The sequence below is a fragment of the Catharus ustulatus genome, chromosome 3 (genome assembly GCF_009819885.2).
Source record: "Catharus ustulatus isolate bCatUst1 chromosome 3, bCatUst1.pri.v2, whole genome shotgun sequence".
In the NCBI taxonomy this organism is placed as follows: Eukaryota; Metazoa; Chordata; class Aves; order Passeriformes; family Turdidae; genus Catharus; species Catharus ustulatus.
The window spans coordinates 58282583-58296011 of NC_046223.1; the positions used below are offsets into that span (position 1 = coordinate 58282583).

Sequence of the window (13429 nt, forward strand, 5' to 3'; positions counted from 1 at the left end):
AAGGCCTTTCCAAGCCTAAATTGAATAGCTACCAGGCTGATTTCCAGCTCTTTCTGTAGGTCAGTGTTGTAAAACTGAACAGGTGCAAGAACAGAGGAAACACCACCCTACATCCAAGCAAGGCTTGTTGGTCCATGCCCATACCAGAACAGGATCCCTTGGGGCCTGCACTGCTACCATGCCAGCCCTTGGCATACATTGATAGACTTTTATATTTCTCACCATATATAATTATATATTTGTTGCATGTTACTGTAGAAGAGAATGCCCTCAGCATCTTTTCTCTCACAATAAACCCCAGATTAAAATATTCATTCATTCGAAGTTCAGGCTCACAGAACCCAAGGCTCTACTTCTTCCTCTACACCCAATGCTCCAAAGCTGTAGCAAGACAGGCTGAGGCATGAGGAAATTCATCTCTGTACCATGCACTCCTGGAGCCATCACGAAATAAAGAAATAAGAAGCACAATTAAACAGGAACTGAAAAACATCAGGAGAAAAGAATAACAAGCAGTCATGTGGAATGATATATCAGGTCTCTAGTATGCATCAAATCAGCCAAATCTTTCCATCTCTGTGGACTAACCAGATAATTAATTAGGTAAATCAGCTCCCAAGGCAGATGTGATGTACATCTTCACGTCCAAAATGAAACCCTGTTGCTTTGCCACATAGCACCACTCCTCCGATACACTTAAAAGTAAAACATTTAGCAACAATCATGTTGTCCTTTCATGATTCTAATACTTATTTTCCAATATTAACTAACACCCCTTTAATATTGAGCTAAATGTGGTTTTCAAAAATACTATTTTGCTTTTGTAGTCAAAAGGTTTATTGCTGCAGCTTTAGAGGGGCACCTTCAGGTTTGTTATTGAGCTGGACACAATGTCCTTGTTACAGACATGTCACCCTGGTATCTCAGGAAAACTGTGGAAGTAGTGTAAACATCTACCTTGGTTAACAAACAAAACCTTCTATCCTTTCCACATGCACTGAGCAAAACTGAAAAAAAAAAAACCTGCATTTTTTCCAAAACCATATGGAAGAGGAGTGTAAATATATTAAACTGCCTTGAAAGTTGTTGCAAAGACAGAAATGTCCAACAAAGGCAATAAACAACACTACTTCATGTGAAGAGATGTCCAAGGGTTTAATAAAGAAATGTTTGTGTACACTCAGTAAATTAGATCCACACAAAGATTTGAATGCAAATGCAGACTGCTTTTAAACATGAGATGTAGTATAATTAGTCCTATTTGTTTAATTAACCCACTTGTTTAAATCTTTTTGAGATCTGCTGGTTTAATCACTTGCATATATAATACAGGTAGCATAATAAACCAAAAATTCCTTGTGCATTTATCTGCTGCTTCTTCAGTGCAAGATTTGTGAATATTTACACATGCACCCACAGAAAGAAATCAGGGTAGGTTTGGAAGTCGTCTAGTTCATCCTCTTGCTCTAACAGTCATAACTTCAGGGTTTTATCAAGTTGCCTGGAGCTTTGTCCAGCTGAATTCTGAGTATTTGCAAGGATTGAGATCCTACCATCTTTCTGGCCAACCTGTTCCAGTGCTAAACCTCTCACACAGTAGAGTTTTTGTTGTTTATCTGGTCAGGATCTCCCTTGCTGTGGTTAGTCTCCATTGCAGGCTGTCCTTTCCTTTTGCACCTCTGAGAAGGGTCTGGCCCTGGCTTCTCCATAAGCTGTTCATCAGCTATCTGAGGGCTGCAGTGAGATCCTCCTTTACCTTCTCTTTCCCTGGATGAACCAGCTCAGCTCTCTCAGCCACGTGCTTCAGAGCACATAATGTTTCATATCTGTCCAACACTTTATGTAAGGAGGTTGGCCACATTCCGTGAAGTAAAGCATCTCCGGAAGACATTTTAGAGGATCTATGCCAAACACTTACACAACTCTTACACATACCCCAAATTATGCTCTGCATTGCAGTCTAATGCCTCTCAATTTGAGCATCTAAAGAGTCTGACAGTCAGAAATTTGTATCCACATTCCCATTGTCTAATTATAAAATTATTTTTTTGTAGGAATACAAATACAGAAATGTATCTTTATGCATGAAGGTAATGACATGCGATACAGACACACATTCTGTGGCCATGTATACGTAGTTTAAAGCAGTCACATCTCTCATGTGCAGAAGGAAATTTGCCTCTGGTTATCACAAACTTCACTTGCTATATGTATTTTTATTTCTTTATTGATTTATAATTTTTCTTTAGGGGAATCTTGTAACAAAAAAATCCCATTAACACAATGTGATGTGCTTATGAAGGATAGCTAGTGATGCCTGGCAGGGTTTTGTCTGAATAAAAAATTTTGTTTTATGGATAAATATTAAATACAACATAGGCACAAAATTTCTCTAGAGCATGACTTAAATTCTTCATGTTCATGACATGAACATCTAATTTATTCAAAATTCCAGTTCTATTTTTTTCTAATTGAAATTTTAAAATTTTATAAATCAATTACATATTCTAGATTTATTTAAGACATTAATTACCTTTGAATATATTGACTAAATTCTGGAGGACCATCACTTTTTAGGAAGAATATTAACTCTAGGAAATATTCTGTTATAGTTATCAGGGAACTAAAAGGAAAATAAAATGTCAAACAGCACTTACAATTGTCACACCCTGGGAACTAAGGCAAGAATAATAGCCCTTCATTACTAATATGCCACTTGCTTGCCTCAAATGTTACTTTTTGGCAATTGGTTACAACCACAACAAAACCTGAACCACATTCATATCTCACAGAACATACATAAAGCATTTTACATTAGATTGTACAAACATAATTTTGCTTGAACTTTGAGAAGACCACAGGCAACCTTCCATAAAGAAAAGTCCCTCACCAATAAAGCAATGTCTGCTGCATTTACAGTTAGCCTTTGATGTGAATACTCTAAATTTGTTTTTCCTGCAATTTGGGCAAGTGATCTGTTACACAACTGGATACAAAGAACATAGAGTCCTCCCCATCTGTTTTTACTAGAGGGTGGTACCATTTACAGGTTTAAATGCAACAAGAAAATATTTACAAGTGGGTAAATCCTCAGATTGGAAAACTGGTGTCTTTAGTCACCAGGTTAGCAGAGCTAACAACAGATTGCATCTAAAATTTTTACTTGGGTGCCTACATTATTAATGTCTATCATTTCCATGAGAACACCATGGGTCTCATTTCTGCATATAAAAAGCAAATTGGAGGGTTTTTTCTCATTTCAAACAGAAAAGAGTCCTCTGGTGTGCAAGTTTTCTGACACATGCCTGAAGTTAAATTTTCTTTTTTCAATCATCTCATGCAAAATTCAAATCATCTAACCGTACATACTTATTTATGTATCTATACTAACACTTGTTATCTAGTCATCTATTTTTGAACTGTACTTCAGGATGAGTTTTACAGCCAAAAACTATAAAGGAAGTGGAAGGCGATTACATCAGTGTTAAGTGCCTATAATTTATTATAAACTAAACCATGATAAACTCAACCACATTTTTGCCCTTATTTCCTTTTATTTTGCCATCACCTAAGCACTGCAGTTAAGCATTGCCTTTGGGTGCACTGCTTCTACTACTACTTCAGTGTCTTGTAAGTAGAGTTTTAAGACCTGCCAGCATCTGATTCAAAGCACTTCTCCTACCATTCTCCACATCAGCTGCACACAGTGTGTCATCTACTGACTGCATCAATTTTCTGGGTCCCACCTACATCACCAGACAGGTTTGATTGCTTCCACCCCTGCTGGGTCCTGCCTGCATCTGTGTTGAAAACCCATTCCCATTGCTGTCTCAAAATGAAATACCATTAAGGACAGCAAGCAGTGTTCAACCACATGCAGAAGCAGCCACAATTACCCAAGTGACAGCAAAGAACACGACTTACCAGAATTGAGCAGGATGATGGACTTAAGGCACACAAATTCCTCCCCTTGAAGGTTCATCATGCGGAACCGAGCAGCAGTAGCCAGCAGCATGTCAAAGATTTCCACCATGCCCTCTACACATTTCCCTTGATTCCTGTGTGAATACCATCAATGGGGAGACATTCACAGTTTTATCCCGGTGGGACCATGAGTTTTTCATCCCCTTGGACCGATACCCTCCAATTTGATTTCATCAGCTCAAGAGCAAGTATGTGACTTCCTACTCTGAGCACATTTGATATATGTGTGATTACAAAAGTACTGTTCTCAGTGTTCCAAGTAAAACAAATTATTAATTAATGCATTTTAAAAAAAAATCAGTTTCAGGAGCTCATCACAAAGGCATTACTGTGGTGAAACACATGACTCAACCAAATCTTTATATTGAGGAAAAGATCTGTTTAAAACTTTTTGATTTGTGTGTATGTGTTCTCCTTTTGTTGTACTTCGATTCCTCTTTCTTTTCTTTTTTTCCTCTTTAACTGAAATGGTCCTAATTCTTTACATTTCTCCCTCCCGAACCATTTGCACTTGTTTCTAGCTGGCTGAGCAACCTTTAATGTTCCAACACACTTCTCTAGATGTTCAATGTCTACAGCAGCCCTCCTTAAAGAATAAGCTTATTCATGAGCTCAAGAAGGACCTAGGAGGCCAAAATCACATCTCTACGACTGATTACAACTAACAGTTCACTCCACATATCAAGTAACTTTTTACATTGCAACATTAAACAAAGCTGAAGTTAGGAACATCTCAAAGTGTTTAATAGTAATGGCAATTAACCATCTCCCTCTCCTCACAGTACTAGGCATTCCCACTCACTAATATTCATCTTACCTACTCAACCTGAAGCTGAAGAATTAATGCAGATTGTATGTTTTTGGTGAAAATTTAGTCTGCAAATCTTTTAGTAATTTCCTTTGCTACCTTTGCTTTTTACCAAGAACTATATACTTTTCCTTTTATTAGACCTTCCTGAGTGAAATTTTAATATGTAAGACTTTATCAGTGATCTGTTATGCTGTTTAGAAATATAATACTTTATAGATATGGCTTTCATAGACAAAATTAGAAAGATCATTGCTACAGGAAAATGCAAAGAAATTTTTGCAGAAGAAAAACTATGATTTATAGCATGAAAAAGACTGAACCTATCCTAATTTCATTTTGAAAAGAAACCTACCAGCACAGAGACACCTGCCTCAAGTCTTAACACAGATGTGCTGTCAAGAACCTGTACCTGATATCTGAACTCACACCAGACCCTCAGACAAAGCAGACATCTTCCCTTCTGATTGCAGACTGAGAAACTTCTTTGCACTCTCCAAGGCATCAGACAAGTTGCAATGTTTCTCATAAATATATTTGCCCACAACTATAGAAAGATTAATTTAGCACAGGGGACTAGTTTTGCATAAACTTAAACAATGCCCCAATACAATTTTGTTTAAGAATTCAGGATTTCAGGATTTTGCAGAAATGAAAAGTTTCCGCAGATCAAAAGACAGATGACCCATATTAAAAATACCCCACATCTTCATGTCTGACTGCAATATTTTTTTGGTTCCTAGAACCCACAAAACTACTGCAGTCAGTTTTCAGAACATTTCAGAATATTACACAGTCTGAACAAATTGCAAAAATTGTCTAAAATGTCTAAGACCAGAGGAAAAAATAAACAGGAAATTATTTGTAAAATAAAACTATTTAAGATGCTTCGTGGTGCCTCCTAAGACAGACATTTTGATAGCAAGTAAGAATTATTCCCAAAACTCCTACAAAAACAGTTCAATAGACTTTAGTTTACAAAACCAATATTCTAATCATGATTCTCTTGCTGACAAATACAATCTCTGGATAAAAATCCCTAATCCAGCAACACATATTCCATGTGCTTAAATCAACATGTGTGCCATTAAGTGAACTCATATGATAGAGGATTAATAAAACTATGTAAATTTAAGAGATTCTAAATAGTTCCTCATCTCTTTTCCTTTGCTATCTGCTGTGTGTGTGAAAGACCAGGTTACTCCATAATGGAACAAAAAAAAAAAAAAAAAAAAAAACCACAAAAAAAACCAAACTAAAAAGGAGTATCCCTTTAAGTAATGTACTTTAGGCAAAGTTATATACCCAGCTTTAGGTACTCATGCGTGCAAGGAATGACCTAGAAATTTCTGCTTTCTTTTCAGAGGTAGGAAGCTCCATTGACATCAACAGGAACTGCAGGGCCTAAGTATCTTTGCAAGGATTCTATTTTTTTTTTTTTTTCTTACTTAGGCTACAACAATTACTTTCTTTTTCAACCAACAAGAAACTATCTGAAACTGAAATCTCCAGTTCTCCTTAATTGCCTTCTAACTCTCTAACGTAAGTTGATAATACCATCACAACCTCACAGTTATGTGTTCAGTTGATAGGGAGGCCTGTCTGGGAAAGACTGGAGAACTTTTCCGAAGGACAAATTAGCAATAGATTTGACAATTATCTTTATCCTAGCATCTTGCGGTTGTTTTTTGTGTTCTCTCATCTTACTGAAGACAAGACACAAGAAGCTTGTTTACTGCAAAGCATCACAGTGTATTCTCAGAAGAATTCTTTAAATTTGGCTGTTGGAAAATGTTTAGGAAAATTAAATAATTTGAATTAAAGGTCTTAAGTGCACCCATAAAAGTACTATGTGCATTAATTTTAGTAGGTCTATAGAATCACAGCACTGTCCAGGCTGGCGAACAATTCAGAATGACTTTAGTCCAGCCTCCCACTCAAACAGGGTCAGCTCACTCAAGGCTTTATGCAATGCTGGTCTTGAAAATGTCCAAGGATGGAGACTGCACAACCTCTCTCAGCTTAATTATTTTCATCATCATGCTTTTTTCCTCCCCTACATCCAGTCATAACCTCCTCTGCTTCAATTTATTATTCTCATTTCTCAGTCTCCCATCAGGCATTTTAATAAAGAGCCTGGATAACCTCCTTGTAGGCTGTAGGTTATGCAGACTTAAAAGCTCTCCTCCAGGCAGAACAAATCCACTTGTTCCAGCCACAAGGTATAGGGTCTGGCCTTGGTGGCTCTCCAGTATGTTTACTGGATTTTATTAATATATTTCCTGTAATAACTGGATATGGTATTCCAAGTAATGAGTGTCAAATAAAAGCAAGATAATGGCTTCCCTCCCACTTATAGTGGTAGCAGTACCAGGGTCATTCCATTGTATGTGGGAATAAGAATATAGATTTTATGTAAGTCTTGGGAAAAATCTAGACAACAGGAATACCTTTAACAGAAGCTCAGGATCAAAAATTAATATTGAAGGGTGCTTGGGTGAAGGGAACAGGGACTCAAGGACTCAGTGGATGTTCTCACCAAAATTTTCATTCAAAGGGAAATACTAAAGTAAGACAGATGCACCCCCGTCTGACTGTGTGTGTAATCTGCCTGCCTTCTTATACCATGGTACTTCATTTGATGAAAAGGGACTGCCAAGAACAGATGGGATGTACAAGGTTAGGAGAGGGAATATCAGCTTCAAAAGTGGACTCAGTAACTTGGTGATAAAGCCTCTAAACAAGGCTTGGCAAAGGATGTGTTCCTTATAATTTCACGATTATAAGCCGCACTGAGTATAAGCCGCACTTCTGGGTGTCAGCAACTTTTCATTCTTTGTCCACATATAAGCCGCACCTGATTATAAGCCGCACGTTAAAATAGAGTGTGATAAAAGGTATCTATTCTATCACCATCTGTCGAGGGTGGGGGCAGTGATCCTTATCTCAACGGCAGATATTCTGCTAATGGGTCATCCATTGAAACCAGGCAGGGCATTGTTCTTTATCTTTTCACAACCCATCCTTCCTCCAGAGTCATTTTCTGCTAATGGCCCACTGAGTCCCACTGTGGGACTGATAAAATTACTTCATCCCATTGGAAGTTGCTCCAGCCAGGGGAAAGAGCCCAACATTTCTTACCAAGATAAAACAGAGGTTTTGGGACGCTAAGGAAGCCCCTTTCTCCACTGGACTCCAGATGAAAACCGGATTTCTCCACACCACCACTGGACCTCCAGAGGGAAACTGCACCTTCTGCAGGAGCACTGCTCCAACTGAATTCCATCTGTCACTGCAAGGGGACTGCAACCAGCATTTAATGGGACTGCTACCAACACCCTGCCTGACGGTTGTACTCTGACTTTGTCAGGGTTTGGGGTTTGTTTCTTTGTAGCACTGTATTTCTATTTTAATTTCCCTAGAAAAGAACTGTTATTCCTGATTCCCATATTTTTGCCTGAAAGCCCCTTGATTTCAAAATTCTAATAAATTGGAAGGAGGGGGTTTACATTCTCCATTTCAAAGACAAGTTCCTGTCTTTCTCAGCGGACACCTGTCCTCCAAACTAAAACAGCAAGTTTTTGTTCTTTGTCCATATATAAGCCGCACCTGATTACAAGCTGCACTTTGGGTTCAAACCAAAATTTTAGTCAAAATGGTGCGGCTTATAATTGTGAAATTACTGTAAATGTAAGTTAGGAAATGGGGGTGAAAAAAGCTGGAAGAGTAACATTCACATCCCCAGTTAGAAAGGAAGGCATTCACAGACTTAACTCAAATGCCTGTGCTCTGCCCCAGGAAGAGCACAGTAAGTCTGTATATGGATTTTCAAACAACAGATTTCCAAACAACAGATGAAGTTTATATACATTTATGTATTCTATATAAACTAGTTCTATTAATAGACATTGGTAGAAGCTTTCTACTCCTATGTAAAGCAATGAACTAAAACAGTTTAAGAAAGTGGGATGTCAGGAAAGCTCCATCTGCAAGGATTTAAGATCAAATCAAGATCATCTTCTTGGATACCTTAAATACTGCCAGACAGGCATTACGGGGATACTTAACTAACAGAGGATTTCACCTTTTCTCAATGCTGTGCTTCATCAGTCATTAAAAGATGAGAACATTGTTATCAGCAGAGAAATTTTACTTCAGACCATCCTGCATTTAACCAGTAATACCAAGGGATTGTGGAAAAAATTAAAATACCAAGTGTAAAGCACAGTAATTTCACGATTACAAGCCGCACTGATTATAAGCCGCACTTCCGGTGTGTTGACAATGTTTCGTTTTTCCTCCATATATAAGCCACACCGGATTGTAAGCCGCACTTTCGTTCGCAGCGAGGATCCGTGTGCAACTTTTGCAAAGCTGCCAAATAGTAACAGAATCGTGGGATCACGGGATTTACTGGCTTGGGGCGTTGTGGGCTCAGTCCGGACCCCCCGCCGCCGCAGAGTTGCCCCAGCCTGGTTTGGCTCCCCCCTCCCCCGCCAGGTAACGACCCCAGCCCGGCTTGGCTCCCGCCTCCCCCACCACAGAGCTGCCCTGGCCCAGCTTGGTTCCCCCTTCCCCACTGAGGAATGGCCCCGGCCCGGCTCGGCTCCCGCCTCCCCTGCCGTGGAGCTGTCCCGCCCTGGTTCGGCTCCCCCTCCCCCCAGGAGAGCTGCCCCAGTCCAGCATGGCTCCCCCCTCCCCCACCAGCCCCAGCCTCACTCCCCCACGGCTGCCGGGGGCGGCCCTGGCCCTGTTCGAGGCCACACAGGCTCAGCTCGGCTTGGGGCTGCTGCATGTTTGCATTTCCAGTTGTCAAATTTCTGAACTTTTTTTTCATATATTAGCCACTCCAGAATACAAGCCGCACTTCCGGGTACAGAGCAAAACTTTAGTCAAAATGGTGGGGCTTATAATCGTGAAATTACTGTAAATCACAGTGTCAGATGCAAATTCTGCTGATAAAGAGAAACGCTTATTGTTCTGTCAGCATCCAGGAGGTTAAATATCATTTTGCTTTGGAAAAAATTGTGTTTTGATCACAGCAATCCAGCTTGTACCTTCACACAAATCATTCAATAAGTGATAGGTGGTCATGTAGGTGTGAGTTACAGAAACAGACAAATTAATTATACAATTCTATTAATTATAAAGGGCTTGTTTGACAGTTCTGTTTTGTTGTTTTCCATGTGGTTTTTGGTTTGGGGATTAGGGGATTTTTTAATTGACTTGCTCAAAAGCTTTCAGAGGTAGTAATATCTTTTGCTTATGCCATTTCTCCCTGAATACTGGCTTTCAATTAACACACCCTTGAGAACTTCATAGACCAGTCAATGACTGGCATTAGAATCTGCTTTTCCTGAGTGTGCTGTGAAGAGCCCATTGTTTCTTAGTCAATATAAGCTTAAGAACAAATCTTGGGTCAGTTGCTGGCTAAAACATATTCAAAAGTTATCAAATTAGTCTAAGATTTAAAATTAATAATTGAAAAATATTTGCAAGAAATATGAAGTAGCAAATTTATAGATTAAAAAAAAAAAAAACAAATATCTATTTTAAAGTTATTTTCACCTATAGTTAGTCACAGATTACCACAGCTGCTGATATTGCATGAGTTGTCTAGAAATCATTTAGCACAGTGGCCCTGCACAGTCCTATATATTGTTGGGTTTTCAGTAGCTCCAAGGACTGAGACTCCAAAACCTCTTGTCCTGTCAGTGAGAAGAATCTTCCACTGCCTTTTTACTTCCTCCCTCCATCAGATATTTATCAGATCTGAGTCTTCTCAGATTCTGCCTGTGTGAGAGTTGTTGAGTCCATTCTTTGCAGCCCATCACTGGCCTCAGTCTAGTATGTACATGTCTGTCTTGTAAAGGATGGCTCAGAACAGGACACAGCACTCCAGATTTGCCACAGCATGTCTGAGCAGTGAGAGAGCATCACCTACCTCTAGATGCTGCTAAAGCTTTTCCTAAGGCAGTCTGGGAGGGTAGAGCTGCTGGTTCAGAGGGCACCCAGTTGTGTTGAATTCTCAGAAAGTTTATGGAGATCCCCCCACTATGGTGTCTTGGAGGCAATTCCATATTTATGTGCATGCACATACTTAGGGAGGTTTCCCACTAATAGGTTTTGTTACTATTTCTTCCCTGTCCACATCACCCTGGTTTAAAGCTCCTTCACTAGGTTGGTCAGGCTTTGGAAATTATGATTTTGCCCCACTTTACAGTACGGATTTCATCTCTTCCTAGACATCCTTGATCCTCACAGCAGGTTCCATGATAAAAAAAATTGAATCCCTGCCACTGACAGCAGCTATGTAGTCAGTTATTGCCCTGCAGGATCTGTCCATTCTGCCTCAAGCCTTTTCTCCCCAGCAGCCCCCATGGGCTGGACCACCTTGGCTCCCACCTGCTTGACACTTGCCCTCAGAGCCAGGTAGCCAACAAAGTGTCTTTCCTGGACGGCCAGAAGATCATCCACCTAGGCAAACAGGGTGAGAGCAGTACTCTATACATTTGAGCAGAGATCAGTCAGGTCTGAAACACAGAGACAATTAGGTTCTAAGTGCCTTTAAAAGATTTTTCTCTTTGTAAAATAGAATGTGAAATGGGTCCACAAATATGCCACGTAGGAAAAAAATCCCTAAAATGCTGCTATGATAGTTCTAAGAAAACCGATTATTCTTTGGTCATATTTAAGACATTCAGATTATAAAATTCCTATGAAGGCTCTCCATTTTGGAATAATAAAGCCAAAAAAATTGGCTGAAGTAAAGTTATTCTGATTTACAGGAAAGCCTCTTTCAGTTTAATTTATATTCAGTCTGATTCACCATAAAGCCAAAAAAACATTTCAAAATTCAGTCTGAGTCACCGTAAAGCCAGAAAAACATTTCAAAATTCTCTCCATATCAGAAACGCAAAGAAAGTTTGATTTTGGAATTAACAGCATCACAGTACAATGCGACCTAGAACTGGGGCCCGAGCTTCCAAGGTCAGGGTTACTAGATGAACAAGCAATCTCATAATTTGTGTAGGAACTATCTTGAATTCAGAATTATTTCATTTTCTTTGAAAACTTCTTTTCTGTGCCTACAAATCACTCAGGGAACCTATCAGCTGAGAGCTGTGAAAATGTGAAGATCATAATGAAGAGGGGCTAATTTTTTTATCTTTTCTTAAGAATTCATCACTCTGAGCACTACCCAGCACTTCCCCAGACTCTGGAAAGAACTTCCTGATTTTACATTTAAGTTGTTTGAATTACAGAACTGGGCAGTCTTTGAATTTTGGTCAGAGACAATACTTATTCACAATAAAGAGACAGTTATTTTTCATTCTTTTAAGTTTTTTGATTCTGTCTCTTGTAATAGTTTGCGTTTTTCATTCTACAGGGTCTGCAACATAATAATACATCTCAAAATTCAACCATACACTGAATGATGAAAGAGAAATTTAGTTATTTCAGGAGATTCCTTAACTCTCTACAAGTTAATCCATTCAGCTCTATCGAGTAAGTAGCTTAATGACAAGATGATTTTTTGAGCTAGGTTTTCTGGATGGAATCTATTGCTATTAAAGATGTGATGAAAAGTAAATGTACAATTGCTTTTCAGACCCATTTTGAAGGGTAAATTAGGATATACTTGTTGCTCATGGACTTCTCCTTTTTGAAACAAATACAAGCAGAAGATCACTAAGGAAACATGCTGAATAAAGCACTTGGGATCATTTTGCTTCAATTTTTCTAATAAATCAATGGTAATTAATGCATCCATAATTTCATGAAATATTGTGCATTTACTCAAGTGACAGGCAAGTGTGGTGTCCTCAGATATTTGGAACATTTTACAAGTTGAGGGACTAGAAAAACGTACTCTGATTTCATCTTTGTGCTCTTCTATTGTATCTAATTTTATGTCTATCAAAATATCTGTATAATAAAGAACTTAAGATATTCTTTTCAGATATAGTGTGAAAAGTTCAGAAAAGGAGCCATGAAAGAAGTAAATTATTCAGCTACCCCGTCACACGATGAATGCTGTAAATTTTTTTGCTATTTGTGTTAGTTGCTGTTTAAAGAGATCCACAGTCTCCTGCCATTGCTTAAAACAAAAGTCAGTAAAAGGAAAATTCGGAAAATTCTTCTATTCAGAGAGGATGAAAAATCTTCATCAAGCACTGGAAGTGGAAGTGAGTAAGTTTCCAAATTATAATGGACCCCGAAAAACAGACTAGCCATCTCCATAAAAAGAAGGAAAAAAACAGATGGAAACACAGAAATACTGACTACATTGAACCAAAATGTATTAAGTCCCTAGACATATTTTTTTGTTACAAGAGACTTTTTTACAACCATGATAAGAAAATAACAGTAGAAAATAATGTGAAGACAGCCAAACTGTCTGATATCAAAGGTATATTTAGCTGTGGGCTAAGCACAAAGGCATTTGGATCTGCTGGTTTGAAGTGACTACCTCTAGCGCTGGGCTAGAAGAGATAACCACTTGTGGATTACCACACTCATGACTTTCTATAGCTCCTATCATCTTTACTTTGCTCCCATTTTTCTAATGAGTATCACAGGCGGAGAAGTCAGTCCATTTAGTTAGTCTTTGTAGCAAAGCTTGCATCTCTATTT

The 13429-nt window shown here is 38.7% G+C and overlaps 1 protein-coding gene across 1 annotated transcript in view; it reads right to left on the reverse strand.

The window, feature by feature from the left end:
• The window catches only part of ESR1 (estrogen receptor 1), a 164523-nt gene that overhangs the window by 8620 nt on the left and 142474 nt on the right, over nucleotides 1-13429 (reverse strand). The window contains 1 exon segment of the mRNA XM_033056279.1: nucleotides 3925-4058. Coding sequence (XP_032912170.1) covers nucleotides 3925-4058 — 134 coding nt within the window.